Genomic DNA, 18,274 nt, shown 5'->3' with positions numbered 1-18,274 from the left:
TCTCGGAGATGGAATAGTGCTCCAAAACGGCCTCCGCACCCCGGAGGTCATCCTCCGGACGGCGAACTAGGCAGGTAGCCTCCCAGCGGTCCGGGTACCTCCTGCGACTGTGCTGGTAGACTACACAACGATACTCGATCGACCAGGTGTGCCGGTCGAAAGCCTGGCGCAGCAAGGTGTCGAGTGCGTCGTGGAAGTGACAACCGCGAGCGGCGTCACGGGTGATGGGTCGGGCGACCCATCCTTCCGCCTCCTGCGGCTCAGAAGACTCCGTGCTGTGGTCTGAGTCGTCGTCGTCGGGGTCTCCTCCAGTAGCTCCTCCAACAGCCGGGGCGTCCCGCAGTGGTGCAGGGGGCGCCTCCAGCTGGGCCACAGAGGAACGGGGCCTCACAGACTCCACCTCTCGCTGGGGTGGGGAGGAAGAGCCCTACTGCTCTCTGTGCTGGCGCCGGCGTTCCTGCTCCTCACGCAGGCGGTGGTGCAGCCTCTCCAGGTGACTCGACTGACCAGACACGGTGCGGTGCAGAGGACGCTCCGCAAGTCGAGACGGCAGGAAAGGAATCACCGACTTACGTGCAGTGTGTCTAAGACGAGCCATCTACAAAAGACACCGTAAGCACAAGAGTAAGAGCAGAACTAATATGACAAGTGAATAAACCCAAGATAGAATAAGATAAAAATTTTAACAAGGTATAGTATAGATAGATAGTAAAACATAGGGTGGGTCGAGGTGACCGACTTTTGAAGTAACATCAGATGTCAAGGTGAGGGGGAGGGTCAATAGTCCTTAGTACGACCAGTGCTACTCTAGGTCAGCGGTCCTACAGTCAGCATGGCTTTGATACCACTTATGTCACACCCGGTTTTGGAAGGCAAACCGAATGCGAACTATGTACGTGCCAGGATCAGAACTCACGTACACAGCGATTACATAAATGAACATCATCACACAATGCTCGAATAATAACATAAAAGAGTACTTATTACATCATAGAGTCATAGACATCCACATAGTCATTGTCTTAACAAGTAAATCAAAGTGCTAAACGAAACGCAGTAAAGCTAAGGCCTTCACAGGCAGCTGACTGGGGGTTGCCGCCAACCCACACCTAGAATTCATCGTAGTCTTGGAACTCCTGGAAGTCTCCTTCCACAGCTTCACCTTCCCCTGAGCAGTGGTTACAATGCGGACAACCTGGTGTTTTGTGGTAAAGCAAGGATGAGTACACATCAACGTACTCAGCAAATGTCCCGTTTGGCTGAAGTGGACTAGCTTTATGTGGGGTTAGGCTCAAGCAATTGCTTTTAGTTGGTCAAGTATTTATCATTAGTAGAAGTCAGATTTTAGCATTAACCAACCCGTAAACCATTTCCTCATCGAGGAACAACATCATCATAGTCGAACCAAAACCAAAACATAATCCTTGAATCTCGAACCATCTGTATCTCTAATCAAAGAGGATCCCAAGGCTGCTCTTAACCGTGAGCACGGCTGATATATCAGTTTCACTACCCTCTGCAGAGGTTGTACACTTTACCCATGAGTCATGATTCCCTTTCTACCCGGGGAGAGCTAATCCCCATTGACCACTACCTAGGTGGTCCGGCAGGGCATCACTACGTAGCTTTTACAAAGATTCCCTAAAGATCATAGCTGCCCGTTAGGTTTCTCCAGTTTGATAAACACAGTACCCCTCCCCGCAGGAGAGTGACTAACAAAGAGCAAAACGAAAGAACCTCGGCACTCAGCCTCGGCAGAGCAAGCACTGTGCCTGGACCCCATTGACGGCACGACGGCTAAGCAACTACACCTCTAGTTCATCTAATTAATCAGCTAAGGGCATCCCATTTCACCCTCATGGTTGCACTGTTATCCCGGGTGGTCTCTCAACGAACCAGTCCTTACGGAGAGGTACTCAGGAAACAGCCTGAGCCCCCTAGAGTATCACAAGATCATCAACATCATCAGGATAACAGTATCATAAATAGTCACATCATGTTCATTGATTATGTTAAAGCAATAGCAAAGTGCTAACCATAATAGCCCATAAGGTCATCAAGGATAAAGTAAAATGTAAAGCTAGTCAATCCTTAGGTTTCAAGTAAGTAGTGCGGGGTAGTAAGTTATAAATGAATAGGACATAATGGGACAGAGGACACTTGCCTTCACCAAACTGCTGATCAGGGACTTCCTCTGCAACCTCCTCGGGAAACACAGACTGCTCGTTGTCTACGTAAAGTAATCATTCACACTATGCACTTGGGAAGATAACAAACAAAAAGCAACATTCCAAACATATGCAACAGAGAGATCACAAGTTCATAGTTGAAAAGGGATAGGCACTCTGGTGTTCCCTAGGTCTGGAGTAGAGGACTATACAAAGTGATTCATTATCCACTAATCAAGTTTAAGTCAGTGGTGGAATTAAATCATTACCTGGTTTTAAGTTCCTAAACTTAGGTGTTTAAGTCCATAAACTTAAGTAATCCAACTTTTATTAAAGTCTACCAATTTCTAATTATCTCAAATAAGGTTCCAATAGTCTTAATCCTATCCTAGTGATTAACTATTAATTGGTACATGGAAACAGCAGGGAAACATTGTTTGAATAGATAGACAAAAACATAATGAGCATTTTGCAATTTGAAGCACCTCATTTGGAGTTCATATGACAAAGTTATGAATTTTACAAGTTTGGGGATTAAAATTATACCCTAAATACCTATTTTGAATTAAATAAAAGGTCCAGGGACTTATCTGCGAGAAACCAGGGACGGCGGGTTCAAATTCCAGAAAACCGGGGGTCTCTTTAAGAAAACGCGCGGGCGAAGGGGTATCGGGCTACTACGGCCGTCAGATCTAAAGCGAACGGCCAGGATTAGATCCTGCGGGCGGGGCGCGCGAGCGCGCGGCGGCCTGGGCGACTGACAGGCGGGACCGGGCGGGCAGCGCGGGGCGCGAGCAGGCTGACAGGCGGGGCCGGCGGGCAGAGCGCGCGCGCGGGCGGGCTGACAGGCGGGGCCCAAACGGCAGGGAGACGGGGTGCGGGGAAAGCGGGCCTGGGCCGCTGGATCTCCGGCGGACGGCCAGGATTGGGTCCGGGCGAGTTGAATCAGGGCCGCCCGATCTGGGATGAACGGCGGGGATCGGGTGGGCGGCCTGGGTCTTTCCTACGGCTAGCTGGGGCGGCGGCGCTCGTCCCCGCGGCGGAGGGCTCGCCGGAGACGAGGGGCGTGGGCGTTTGGCGGGCCTCTGGGGCGACCTGAGTGGCCGGGAAGGTTGGGGAGGGCACGGGGAGTCCTCTGGTGGGGTCTGGGTCGGGGCAGGGGCACCGGAGGGGGGCGGTTCACGGCGGAGCAGCTCGGCGGCGGGATTACTCTACTCCGGCGAGGAATTACACGCGGCAGAGAGCAAAACAAAGGTCGATAGGGGCGGGAGAGGTCCCTTACCTCAAGGCGGGCTCCGGGGACTCCTCGGCGGCGGGAATGGCGCGACGGTGGCCCGGGGCGACGGTGGGGGACCTCCGCGGCTGCACGGGGAACGGCGGGTGAGCGCGGGCAGAGAGAAATAGGGAGGGGGAGAGGGATTTGGGGCGCGTCCCGGGTTGCGGACGTCGGGGCAGAGCTCACCGGGGCAAAGGGCGCGACGGAGCTCCAACGGCGACGGGGAATCGAGCTCGGGACGGCGGGGGTTATGGCGGCGGCGCTCTGCGTGCGCGCAGCGAGGGGGAAAGAGGGTCTACTGGAGCGCAAATGGGGGAGGGGGAGAGGGCGAGTGGGGCTCGGGGCTCAAGTGGCCAGGGGCGGGTCAGTTGCGAGCTCCACGCGCGACGTGGGCGCGGGGAAGGCGGGCGCGCGCAGCTCGGCGGCGGTTACGCGGGGACGACGGGGCTGACAGCCCAGGCCCGCGAGCAGAGAGAGAGAGAAGAGCGGAGGCGGGCGCGCGAGAAGCGGCTGCGCTGACGGGCGGGCCCGCCAGGGCAGAGAGAGCAGGGGAAGAGGGCGCGCGCCGGGATTGGGCCGACTGGGCCGAAAGGCCGAGGAGGGCGGGGGAGTGGGCTTCTTTCCTTTTCTTTTTATTCTGAATTGTTTTCTCTTTTTCTTTTTATTTTCTCCAATTGATTCAAATCCAAATGAGCCACAAATTCAAATCAAACTTTCAAAGAATTATGCACCAAGCAAAAGTGAAATCTAGGGTTCAACATGATGCAACAATTCATACTCCCTTAGGGTTTAACATAATAAACTATAATTACAAATAAGATAAGCACTTTTCTCCTATAGAAATAAGAAAGAAAAGAATGAGGAAGGATGAGAAAAGGGGAGTAACACCTGAATTTGTGAATATGAGCAAAGAAATTTTATACCCCCAAATTCAGGGTGTTACAGTGCCCCTGGGGATTGGTGTGGTAGACGCAGAAGTTGTGTAGCAGCAAAGACGCCACTTCCGAGCAGAAGAAAAATCCTTGGAAACAGGACATGTCTGTCCAAGCCAATAGGAAGCAGCGAGATATAAACAATGTTAAGTCTTGGCAGTGAATCAGAAAAAATCTTCGATCGACAGCACTTACAGTTCAGAGCTACATCCGGGTACGTTATAAGCGCTGGCTTGTCCCCGTCTCCGTACACGGCAACAGTCATAGAACCACATCTCGTCCTCACAAGATGTTCCTGGGGAAGAAGAAGAAAAAGTAGTCACCTTTTAGCAGCTATTTCAGCAGCACCGGCACTGACCACACCAAGCCAAAAAGAAGAATAGAAAAAAAGAGAGAACATCATGGAAGTGGAACAGACAAAGTTTGGCAGATTTCAGATGACTCCCATACACATTTACCAAATACAGGTAGTAGTTTTAAGAAGAAACATTAGAATTCTGGCATGCTGTTTCACTGAACGTATTACTATATAAATTGAGTTTCACCGAACCAGTCATCTATCTCTAAGCAGAACGAAAGGGCTAGACTCTACACAACAGCACATAAAGAAACCAAACTCAATTCAATTGCCATCTAATAAACTAACTGAAATCAACCAGTACAAAAAATAGAGCCGCGTGGCCCAAAATTCAAGTTCAAAGACTTTAGCCTATCCTTTGATTGGAATAAATGGCAAGATGTAATCTGCTAGAAGCACAAGTAATGTAATCAAGGTGCCAGATAGTTTACCTTGACTGGAAACGTGACAGATATGAAGTTTGGCTGTCAAGAGTTCCCTAAGCCTCCTGATAGCCTTCACTTTGTTTGCTAGGACATCAAGCAGAGGGATCAAACCTGTGATGGACGCACGTTTAAAAAACTTCATAATATAAATATAAAGCATAAACATAACAATGCATTTTAGGTTTGAATCAATAATGTATTAATATATAATACAAAGATTCAAACCAAATGAACAGACACATCTTGTGCAAAATTCAGGCCCAAAGACATGCCATTCTCAACTCTTTCAGTTTTATCCTACCAATCTAGCATGTCTTTCAGTTTTTTAATCTTTTCAGTTTACTACGTGCAGCGTGGTCAGTGGATTAAGAAGTAGTAGACACCTAATATTAATTAGGGAAAACTGCATAAACACGCTTGCAAATTTAGGGGGTTTTCAAATACCCACTTGCAAGTATTTTGTGTCAAACACCCGCTCCAAATTAAGATGTTGCTGGTCAATTGCACTTGGATGAAGCAGTAAAACAGCTGAAGGAGGATAGAAATTAGTACCAATAACCATCTCCTTCATATTGAAATTTTACTGGTGCGTATGGGCAGATTTAACACGGTGTGAAATTATAGTGCCATGTAATGTCTGGCTTCACTGTCCCACTTGATAAATGAGAACTACATGTATGTAACCTAACAAAAGGAAAACGTAGATTGTTACCAGAGCATCAAAATGGTGGTCCCTTTGCAATCGATCCGGCTAATGTTGTAACCAACTAAAAGAGAAAAAATATGCAAAGAATACTGTCAGTAATAATATCACAGTAGGTTGTCATAGTGTGCACTGAAGGAGATGAAATGCAATGTAATGATTGAAAGTGACAAAATGAACTCTCTGACAGCTAAAATACGTCAGCAGTAAACTTAGTCATGAATTAGTACCAATAACCATCTCCTTCGTTTTGAATTTTTTTAGAAGCTGACCAATACCAAGCAGCAGCAGCACAGCCCAGCAAGACTGCAATGCACTCAACAGACAGGGAATATTTTGCTGAGACAAAAAAACTAAAACAAGCTTTGATTCACCTCTCCAACAGACAGGATCATGAACATCAAATATGTCTACATATTGGAAAACTATGCACCAATTCTTTTGCCAAAAAACTAAAAGGAGCATTGCAACAGTTGCTCTTGAGCATTGCAATGGTCTGCTCTTGTCTTCTTGGCTTAAGCAGTATGGTCTCTATGCTCTTGTCTTGTACATGGCATGCATGTGGGTGTTTCAGAGCCTATCAAAACTCCATCACCGTGCCCCCAGTCTAATCCACATTTGGGATTAACAAATAAGCAAGATGGAACTAAACAGACAGGAACCTAAGCATATCATATTAATAAAAGTGTAGAATGTCTAACAATACCTCTGAGTTGGTACTAATTTCTTCAGGGATTAAAAGAATGGACAGAGGACAGGAACATGAACAACCTTAAGGAATGGTTCATAAAGTGTAAAATGTCTAACAATACCTCTGAGATGAAAAGAACGGTTGTGAATCGGTGAATCTGAGGAGAGTGGGGATGGGTTGGAGGACTCACCTCTGTCCATCCTTTTAATAGCAGTCGATTGAGGCAAGGAAGGGGGCGCAGTGAATGTTGTCACCACGTATGGAATGGGGCGCGTCCACGGATCTCGCCTTCCGGTTTGGTGGGGGGCAGGTCAGGGGCGAGCTTGGAGGGGGGCGGGCTCGGGGGCAGGGTTGGTGGGGGCGCGAAGGTCGCGGCCTTCCTTCCTCTCCCTCACGCGCAACCAGATCTCGCCTTATGGTGATGCCTGGCGGCTTTCCCGGCGGCGACTCGCGCGACCTTCCTTCCTCTCCCTCGCGCGCAACCGGATCTCGCTTTAAGGTGATGTCGCGCGTCTTTCCCGGCGGCGAATCGCGCGGCCTTCCTTCCTCACCCTCGTGCGGCATCACTGTGACGGCTGCTCTTGACGCGCGGAGCGCGAAACTGGTGGCGGAGATTGGTGGCGGGTATCCCGGCGGCGGCTCGCGCGGCTGGTGGGCGCGCGGAGCGTGAATCTGGCGGGGGTGGGCTACCGGGGAAGGAAGGGCGGCGTTGGTGGGGGACTTGACAGCATTTGGGGGAGCCGAGGAAGGAAGGGCACCCGGCAGCGAGATTGGTGGCGGGCGGGCTCGAGGTTGGTGGGGGCGCGGGCGAGATACCGTGACCTTGGCATCAATTCCTTCCATGTCGTGCAAGCGATGGCTGGCGCGTGCGGCGAGATTGGCGCGCGGGGAGGAAGCCGCGTGCGGGGCGGCGGGGGCACGGTGATGTCGTGGACGCCCTCGCTGTACCCTTAAGGTGTAGTAGAGATTAGCATCAACCGATATATACCGGAAGAATGCATATAAACTTTATACCCCAATAAAAAACCCCCAATACACACAAGCTCGGCATTGTATTACTTAACATATGTCATATAAAAGTTATATTAGGGGAAGCATAAGAACAACAAGAGGCTACTTTCATGTCAAAAATGAACCAATACCAAGTTGTTTTTTGTAATAATGTATTATCTTTTTTTCTTTCATACTATTCGTGTGCTTATTATATACTTATCAACCATTACTAAGCAAAGAAGGGAGTAGGAGATGTGCAGAAACAATCATGCTAACCTTTGATAGTAGAATAGAGCACCTCTAAAATGCTTCAGTGGATCCAAGAATGGGAGAGCCTCTAATTGTCGACAAGCTGGGAAATTATTCAAAAAAAATAAAAGTTATATTAGGGGAAGCATAAGAACAGCAAGAGGCTACTTTCATGTCAAAAATGAACCAAAACCAAGTTGTTTTTTTAATAATGTAACACAGCAAAAGAGTAGCCTAAAACAAAAATTTATCCATGAATTGAACTAAGGGATAGGAAAAGGTTTCTGCAAGACTAACACACGACAGGACGTTTATCCATGATTTAATTAGCTGTGAACCCCATTATTAAATAATTAACGAGGCAATAATACAACCCACGACACCATGAGAAATTAGTTGGGTAGATTTGAAAGAGAGGGTTAAGCTTAAGCACTTCGCCAACTGCCCATGCTGTTTTGAGGAAACCTGAATTCTGAGGCAGGATTAAGCACTTTGCAGGTTGGCATTTGAGCTGCTAAGAGCCTAATCGCAGGTTTTATCCAGTATTGTAAACAGCTGCTTGTAGGCTAGATGGATCTAGTACTAAATCCTCTCTTCACTGAAAATCTCAATTCTACACTCATCCGATTAAAAGCACACAGACGCGTGTCGCTGTAATTATGATGTGTTGGCACACTAAGCAACGGTGACTACGAAACATGATTGATGCCTAGGATTTTTAATACTCAGCCAGTCACGTTTTTAACTTGATTAGGTAGCTAATCCCCAATTGAGAATTGGGCATCAAAGGCGATTGCAACACACTGGAGACGCCAAGTTGTTGCTAGCAAGGGGACAGCATGATCCGGCTACATCCCAAAGCGAGCTACGTAGCTATTCCTACCATGTCTTTCCCATGACTTGAAAATTTGCGCAATCAATGTTGGATCTTTTATGGGCTTGGCCCATTTATTAAATAAACTCTATGGTGTGTAATGGTGGAGAATACCAATAGTACCACATTGGAAGTCCAAGGGTCTTTTGCCTTGACTTATATGGTGGGATTTATTCCACTTAACTTGAGAAGTCAAGAAATGGACAAGGGCGTGCCACACGCGCGCGCGCGCGCCGCCGCCGCCGCCGGCCGGGCGTGGCGTGGCGTGGCGTGGCGTGGCGTGGCGTGGCGTGGCGAGGCGAGGCGAGGCAGGCAGGCGAGCGGGCGTGGTGTGGTTGTGTTAATTTTCACTAACCGCGTACGTTAGCCGAGTGACCCTGTCTCTTCGTCTGTCGAGTGACCCTGTCTCTTCGTCAGCCAGCCGAGTGACCCTTCTCCTTCAGCTGCCGACTCATGGCGTGACTCGGCTAGAGCTGGCCGACTCATGGCATAACTCGGCTAGAGCTGGCCGACTCTTGGCGTGACTCGGCGACCTTTCTCCTTCAGCTTCCCTCTGCGAGAGGTTAAATAGAGGAGCACCCCTGTCACTCGGTACACGCGAGAAACACTTTCAGTCTCACAGTCCAGCCGCCGAGTGAGGGTATTTCCATCTCGTGACTCTGCGCGCACAGAGAAGCGAGAGGGCAGGTGCCTCCGAAGCCGGTGCCGTTCGAGACCTTGCACGGGGGATCGGCAATTAGGTTTTTGGGGAGCGTCTACGCGACTGCCCAAAACATCTCCAACATGACAAGGGAAGCTGGACAAGGATCTGGATCATCAGAGCGCATAGGAGGGTATGATCAGTTTATTTACTTACTGTTTTGTATTCTGGAGATTATATATGTTTCATATATTCATCTATGTTGTTTCATATTTACGAATGATTTTATCTTATCTGTTCTGTCTTATTATAATATGATAGATCTGTCTGTTTCAATTTTACAGTCATGTTATTTATGTTTCTATCTGTTTATTTCCAGTTGTTCAGTCAGCTTACATGTTTATCGTATTTATATGATTTATATAATTCACATGCTCTATGTTCTCTTGATTCATATTGGTATGGATCAATTTAAGATCATGATTTCTATGGTTAATTATTTATTATATGTCATCATCATTATGTTAATTTATGGAATTAAAATAATACGGAAAATGCCTATAATTCTAACAATCCAAAAACCTAAAGTTAGGCATTTTTCTGTCAGAGGTTTTGCTGCTGTGCTAAAGCCTGATCCTTTTGATGGTAAAAACTTCTTGATATGGAAAGCTAAAATGGAATTGTGGCTAACTGCAATGTCTTGTTTTCATGCCGCTGAGGGCAAGCCTGCCAACTTACCTCCTGAGGATGAGGCTAAGTTTAAGGCTGAAGACAACCTCTTTCGAGGAGCAGTGATTAGCGCACTTGACACAAAATTCCAGAAAAGCTATATCATCCTTCCCACGGGGAAAGAGCTGTGGGATGCTCTTGTTGGAAAGTTTGGAGTTACTGACGCTGGTAGCGAGCTGTATCTCATGGAGCAGCTGTATGACTACAAGATGGTTGAGAACCGATCTGTAGTGGAACAGGCTCATGAGTTTCAGGCACTAGCTAAGGAACTCGAACTTTTTCCTTGTCCTTTGCCTGACAAGTTTGTGGCTGGCGGTATAATCGCCAAGTTACCACCTTCTTGGAAGGACTTTGCTACCTCTCTCAAACATAAGAGACAAGAGTTCAATGTGGAAGAGCTCATTGGTACTCTTGATGTTGAGGAAAGGGCTAGAACTAAGGACAATGGAAAAGGTGTGGAGACCTCTACTGCTAATGTGGTACAGAAGAGAAATTTCCACAAGTTTAACAAGAAGAAAAACCAGAACAAACCAGAGAACGCGAATAAACCTGTTCAAACAGCATAGTTTAAAAAGAAGAACAACAATAACAAGGGAAAGGGAGGATGCTTTGTCTGTGGCAGTGATCAACATTGGGCAAGAGAGTGCCCTGATCGCAAGTTCACTCAAGACAAGAAATCAGCTAATGTTGTAACCACTGAAACTGAAGGAGGAACATCTGGGTATGGTAATTCTTTACCATTTGTTCTTTCAGTCTGTAATTCACCTGAGTGGTGGATAGACAGTGGTGCAAACATTCATGTGTGTGCTGATGCCTCTATGTTCACTTCCTATCAGGTCGGGAGGTCTGGCGCCTTGTTGATGGGAAATGGGTCGCGTGCTCATGTTCTTGGTGTTGGTACGGTCATTCTGAAGTTTACTTCGGGAAAGACGGTGTCATTGAAGAGCGTGCAGCATGTGCCCTCTATCAAGAATAATCTCGTTAGTGCTTCTATGCTATGTCGAGATGGATACAAAGTTGTTCTTGAATCTAATAAATGTGTTGTGTCGAAACATGGTACTTTTGTTGGTAAAGGATATGACTGCGGAGGCCTGTTCCGCTTATCATTGCATGATGTGTGTAATAAACTGGTGAATTCTGTTCATTTTTTTGATGAGTCAGATTTATGGCATTCACGTTTTTGTCATGCAAGCTTTGGTTGTCTTATGCGGTTAGCAAATATAAATTTAATTCCTAAATTTAACTTGGTCAAAAAGTCTAAGTGCCATGTGTGTGTTGAATTAAAACAACCCCGCAAGCCACACAAGGCTGCTGAGGCGAGGAGTTTGGCACCTCTAGAACTTGTTCATTCTGATCTGTGCGAGATGAATGGAATTTTGACCAAAGGTGGTAAAAGATACTTTCTCACTTTTATAGATGACTCCACTAGATTTTGTTATGTGTATCTCTTAAAAACAAAAGATGAAGCGTTCAATTATTTTAAGGCCTATAAAGCTGAAGTTGAGAACCAACTTGAGAGGAAAATAAAACGGTTAAGGTCTGATCGAGGTGGAGAATATTTCTCTAATGTGTTCGATGAGTTCTACGTGGAACATGGTATTATTCATGAGAGGACACCGCCATTCTCACCACAATCCAATGGGATTGCTGAAAGGAAAAACCGTACTCTAACAGATTTGGTGAATGCCATGTTGAGTACAGCGGGATTATCCAAGGCATGGTGGGGTGAGGCGATTTTGACAGCATGTCATGTCCTGAATAGAGTTCCAACAAAGAACAAAGAAATCACTCCATTTGAGGAATGGGAAAAGAGAAGATTAAATCTCTCATATTTGCGCACTTGGGGTTGCTTGGCTAAAGTGAATGTGCCAATCAACAAAAAGCGTAAACTTGGGCCTAAAACTGTTGATTGTGTATTCCTTGGGTACTCTTTTCACAGCACTGGGTATAGGTTCTTAATTATAAAATCTGATGTGCCTGATATGTATGTTGATACTATCATGGAATCAAAAGACGCAACATTTTTTGAGAATGAGTTTCCCATGAAGAATACACCTAGTGATATAAGTCATGAGACTATAATTCCCCATGAGCACGAACTGTCGATTCCTATAGATCATGCTGAGGATTCTCACGTGCACATCCCTGAGGAGGATGACACTATAGTCACTCGAAAGAGCAAGAGACAGAGGGTTGCAAAATCCTTTGGTAATGACTTTATAGTGTACCTTGTGGAAGACACACCAACTACCATTAGTGAGGCATATTCCTCTCCTGATGCTGACTTATGGAAGGAAGCAGTAAGGAGTGAGATGGAATCTATTATGTCTAATGGAACTTGGGAGGTCGTTGACCGTCCTTATGGTTGTCAACCTATAGGTTGCAAATGGATCTTCAAGAAAAAGCTTAGGCCTGATGGTACAATTGAGAGGTACAAGGCAAGGCTTGTGGCCAAAGGATATACCCAAAAGGAGGGTGAAGATTTCTTTGATACCTACTCACCAGTGGCTCGATTGACTACAATTCGCACATTAATAGCCGTGGCAGCCTCTTATGGTCTTATCATTCATCAGATGGATGTTAAGACAGCTTTCCTAAATGGAGAGTTGGATGAGGAGATCTATATGGATCAGCCAGAAGGGTTTATTGCGGATGGTCAAGAGAACAAGGTGTGCAGGTTGATAAAATCATTGTATGGCCTAAAACAAGCACCTAAGCAATGGCATGAAAAGTTTGATAATACTCTTACAGCAGCTGGCTTTGTTGTAAATGAATCTGACACGTGTGTATACTATCGGTATGGTGGGGGTGAGTCTGTTATGCTGTGCCTTTATGTTGATGACATTTTGATCTTTGGATCAAATCTCAATGTGATTGAGGAAGTTAAAAATCTTCTATCGAGCAATTTCGAGATGAAAGATTTGGGAGAGGCTGATGTCATTCTAAACATCAAGCTTGTTAGAGAAGCTGATGGTGGGGTAACTTTGTTACAATCCCATTATGTGGAAAAGGTATTGAGTCGCTTTGGTTTTAGTGACTGTGATCCTGCTCCAACACCTTATGACCCCAGTGTGCTATTAAGAAAGAATCGGAGAATAGCAAGGGATCAATTGACATACTCCCAGATCATTGGCTCGCTCATGTACCTTGCAAGTGCAACAAGGCCAGACATCTCTTATGCTGTGAGTAAGCTAAGTCGGTTTGTGTCGAAACCAGGAGATGATCACTGGCGTGCTCTTGAGAGAGTGTTGCGGTATTTGAAAGGTACTATGACATACGGTATTCATTATACCGGAAACCCAAAAGTGTTGGAAGGCTATTGTGATGCTAACTGGATTTCTGATGCTGATGAGCTTTATGCCACAAGCAGATATGTGTTTCTGTTTGGAGGTGGCGCTGTTTCCTGGAAGTCTTGCAAGCAGACTATCTTAACGAAGTCTACAATGGAAGCAGAACTCGCAGCATTAGACACTGCTGGGGCTGAGGCCGAGTGGCTTCGTGATTTCCTATTGGACTTACCGGTAGTTGAAAAACCGATATCGGCTATTTCCATGAACTGTGACAACCAAACGGTGATTACAAAGGTTAACAGTTCTAGGAATAACATGAAGTCTACCAGGCATGTTAAGAGGAGATTGAAATCTGTCATAAAGTTGAAAAACTCCGGAGTTATAACTGTGGATTATGTCCACACATCAAATAATCTGTCAGATCAATTCACTAAGGGTCTATCACGCAATGTGATAGAAAGTGCATCGAGGGAAATGGGTATGAGACCCATGTGAGATCTACTCTAGTGGTAACCTGCTCTATGTGATCGGAGATCCCGTGAAGTAGAGTGGTGAAACAAGCTAGGAGTAGATTGTGAGGAAAGATCCCTTCTTTAACTCATTTCTGATGCACATCTTTCCTATCTGTAAGGCAGGATGGTTTTTACCTTAATGTATTCCAAGAGTCTTATAAAGGTGAGATGTTGTCCTACAGAACATCTTCTGAGGAATACACCTATATGAGTCAGACTGCTGGTCACAGTCTATGGGACTTGGGTAATCCCTAAATACTCATGAAAGGCACTGAAGTGTGACTTATATGCTTCTAAACAGCGGGAATACTCTTCTGCAGCCTAGTATCAGCAAAGGATTTGAGTGAATCTTATTTTGCACAAAACTGTCAATTCAAGGCATAGTCCATTGTTCAGTTGTGAATGAGTGAAACTCTTATTCTAGATGGATGTTCAACTTAACAGTCTCCATCGAAACACTGGTATATCAAAGGATTGTGATTCTGATACTTCATCATTACAAACCCTAGAGTTTGGTGGGGATTGTTGGATCTTTTATGGGCTTGGCCCATTTATTAAATAAACTCTATGGTGTGTAATGGTGGAGAATACCAATAGTACCACATTGGAAGTCCAAGGGTCTTTTGCCTTGACTTATATGGTGGGATTTATTCCACTTAACTTGAGAAGTCAAGAAATGGACAAGGGCGTGCCACACGCGCGCGCGCGCGCCGCCGCCGCCGCCGGCCGGGCGTGGCGTGGCGTGGCGTGGCGTGGCGTGGCGTGGCGAGGCGAGGCAGGCAGGCAGGCAGGCGAGCGGGCGGGCGGGCGGGCGTGGTGTGGTTGTGTTAATTTTTAGCACTCACTAACCGCGTACGTTAGCCGAGTGACCCTGTCTCTTCGTCTGCCGAGTGACCCTGTCTCTTCGTCAGCCAGCCGAGTGACCCTTCTCCTTCAGCTGCCGACTCATGGCGTGACTCGGCTAGAGCTGGCCGACTCATGGCATAACTCGGCTAGAGCTGGCCGACTATTGGCGTGACTCGGCGACCTTTCTCCTTCAGCTTCCCTCTGCGAGAGGTTAAATAGAGGAGCACCCCTGTCACTCGGCACACGCGAGAAACACTTTCAGTCTCACAGTCCAGCCGCCGAGTGAGGGTATTTCCATCTCGTGACTCTGCGCGCACAGAGAAGCGAGAGGGCAGGTGCCTCCGAAGCCGGTGCCGTTCGAGACCTTGCACGGGGGATCGGCAATTAGGTTTTTGGGGAGCGTCTACGCGACTGCCCAAAACATCTCCAACATGACAAGGGAAGCTGGACAAGGATCTGGATCATCAGAGCGCATAGGAGGGTATGATCAGTTTATTTACTTACTGTTTTGTATTCTGGAGATTATATATGTTTCATATATTCATCTATGTTGTTTCATATTTACGAATGATTTTATCTTATCTGTTCTGTCTTATTATAATATGATAGATCTGTCTGTTTCAATTTTACAGTCATGCTATTTATGTTTATATCTGTTTATTTCCAGTTGTTCAGTCAGCTTACATGTTTATCGTATTTATATGATTTATATAATTCACATGCTCTATGTTCTCTTGATTCATATTGGTATGGATCAATTTAAGATCATGATTTCTATGGTTAATTATTTATTATATGTCATCATCATTATGTTAATTTATGGAATTAAAATAATACGGAAAATGCCTATAATTCTAACAATCAAAGAACCAAAAGGCGGCGCCCGCCCGCCCCCTGCCTTTGTTCGCTTTACAATGGCGCACCGTCCTCTTCTTTGCCAATGAAATAAGGGCCTGCAAATTTAGTATTATATCCACTGATTTTGTTGAATGAGAGATGGTTACTACTACTACTTCTCTTTTTCTAGATTTGAGAGTCCTGAACTTAATATGAATATGCAGTTTGCATACATGGTTTCTTCCATGAAACTGCCGTGTATGATGTGTTCTTGTTATTGGTCTTTAACTACTATATTTTCCATCTCATTTGATTTTCTTGTCTTTTACCTAACATTTTGTTAAAGGTAACCTTTCTACACTTATGAATTCTATTACGTAAATTCGTGCTTTATTGCAGGGAGCGACTATAGAAGATATGGCTGTCATCATCACACCAGCCACCGATTACAAGCTACCAGCGTTTGTTTTAGCTGATCTAGAGGTAGAACCATGTTACATTCAAATCCCCCATTAGCAAAATTTCTTTTAACAAGCTCAGACTCCTAATGCCACCAACTGCATTATCAGTCAAAAAACACTGGTGGCATGGAATCTGCTCTTCAGAAGGCTGAGGATATTGCAGTTTCTATGTTAGCCAAAGGGTTTGTTCTCGGCATGGACGCAGTTGAAAAAGCAAAGGCTTTCGATGAAAAGCATCAGCTCACATCAACTGCAACTGCCAAAGTCGCTTCCCTTGACAGGACAATGGGCTTAAGCCAGAAGTTCAGCACCGGGACCTTAGTGGTGAATGAGAAAATGAAGGAGATGGATGAGAAGTACCAGGTTGCAGAGAAGACCAAGTCAGCATTAGGTGCAGCCAAACAGACTGTCTCTACTGCTAGTTCCTTCATCATGAGTAACAGGTATATCCTGACAGGTGCAGCATGGGTAACTGATGCCTACAACAAGGTTGCAACCACTACAACTGATGCTAGCAAGTCGATAAAGGAAAGGATGATGGCTGAGCAGGAGGGAGCCAATCAAAGCGGTGAAACCGCAAAAGTTGATTTGCTTGAAATCTCTGAAGCGGATGAGCAAGAGTGGAAGCGCCATGAAGATGACTCTACAAAGAACGTCGTTCAAGAAAGTCCTGAAATGACTTGTCAGGAGAGTGAGCATTAGGCGGGTGAACGTCAAATGACTAATGTAGCAGGTAACTCGAAAACGGGTATAGAGGAGCAGAAAAATCACGAGGGTGAAATAGCAGTAGTATCCCACATGCAAGAAAACATAGATACAGCTGAGAAGGATCCTAGCTGCCACGAGAGTGAAGTATCCAAGGCCAATGTTCATGATAGCGTTCTAATGACAGAGCAAAGTGAGCGAGAGCATAATCAACCCGAAGGTGAATTTGCAAACACTCATGTCCCAGGAAGCCCTGTCACTATTCTGGTCACCGTGTCCACTATTGACGGGAACTCTAGCAACGGTCCCAAGAAGCCTGATTCTGCTGAGGGTTTTCTATGATATGTTATTGTAAATCTAGATTGGGGGTGATGATGATAGTTCATTTCAGCTCTTTCTATTGGATTTGTCATCCTTCTTGCTTAATTGTTCACAGGCAATGATAGTTTTATTCAGCTCTTCAGCTAAATTTTTCACCCTTTAATGTTGCTTTCGGGCAGTAGTTTATTCAGCTCTTGCTGTTGATTTTGATATCCTTCAATGTCGTTTCTGAGCATAATAGAGGCTACAAAGTCGTAGTAGCAACATTTTATTATTCTTTGAATATTATTTCCATGAAGCTACAACTTGAGCTGTCTTCTACATTTCTTGACACAGATTGTTTTACCATCTGTGCTGGAAGTATCATCTTAGTTATTTTTTCAACTTTGCTCCTGTCTTGTTTAGGGAAAAGAAGAATGGGAGGGTGAAGCACCGATCAGGCAACTATAGTCTAGAGGGGTGTGTGAATGTGAGCTGATTCAAAATTTTCCGATGAGAAATCAGCCTACTGCACATTAAACAACTATTTACTTTGAAGGCACTTTTTATGTTTGTCCAAGTTCAGAATTTCCAACTCGCCTTGATCCTACGTAGAACACACTCCGCCCAGAACAATTAAACTAACTCATCAACATGAGGAATAAGAGGTTTGGCCAAAGATCAAATCGTCAGCACGTAATCTTTAAGCAATAAATCCCTAGAACCCTAATCTCAATCAAAGAGTAAAGAGCGAGAAGGACAGGGGGTGAGCAGAACACCTTGAATCGCCGAGGATGAGATTTCCACATCGGGGTACAGCAGGTCCCCGGCCTTCCATGGAGAGCAGCGTGGATCTCGCACAGGAGTTCGCGACCTCGGTAGGAAAGCAGCTCGGTGGGGGAGTGGATCACGGGGTAGAGCAAGTCCCTGTCCTTCCTTGGAGAGCAGTGTAAATCCCTAGAACCCTAATCTCAATCAAAGAGTAAAGAGCGAGAAGGACAGGGGGTGAGAAGAACACCTTGAATCGCCGAGGATGACAAGGGGGTGAGCAGCACCACGGGCTTGGAGAGCTTGGAGAGCGGACGCGCGGTGGCGGACGCCGCGGTCACGACGGTGATGGGCGGGCGGAGCAGGACGAAGGCCGTAGCGGCGGCGACGACCGCGGTGAGGAGGAGCAGGAGGCGGGAGGCGGTGGAGGGCTGGGGTGCGGCCACGGAGGGGGAGAGGAGAGCAGCGGTGGGCCGCGGCGAGTCGTCGGGGGTCCGGACCTCGACTGAGTGGGGCG

At 46.3% G+C, this 18,274-nt stretch overlaps 1 protein-coding gene across 1 annotated transcript; it reads left to right on the top strand.

Annotated features, from left to right (window-relative positions):
• Positions 1 to 7,408: 7,408 nt before the first annotated feature.
• LOC103639975 (binding partner of ACD11 1) lies at positions 7,409 to 16,686 on the top strand. Its single transcript, XM_008662644.1, has 3 exons — positions 7,409 to 7,497; positions 15,916 to 16,006; positions 16,093 to 16,686. Exons 1-3 carry the CDS (start codon positions 7,409 to 7,411, stop codon positions 16,684 to 16,686), a joined length of 774 nt encoding a protein of 257 aa, XP_008660866.1.
• The last annotated feature ends 1,588 nt before the right edge of the window (positions 16,687 to 18,274 follow it).

This window comes from Zea mays, chromosome 9, assembly GCF_902167145.1.
Source record: "Zea mays cultivar B73 chromosome 9, Zm-B73-REFERENCE-NAM-5.0, whole genome shotgun sequence".
In the NCBI taxonomy this organism is placed as follows: domain Eukaryota; kingdom Viridiplantae; phylum Streptophyta; class Magnoliopsida; order Poales; family Poaceae; genus Zea; species Zea mays.
This window is presented reverse-complemented; position numbering and strand designations above follow the sequence as displayed.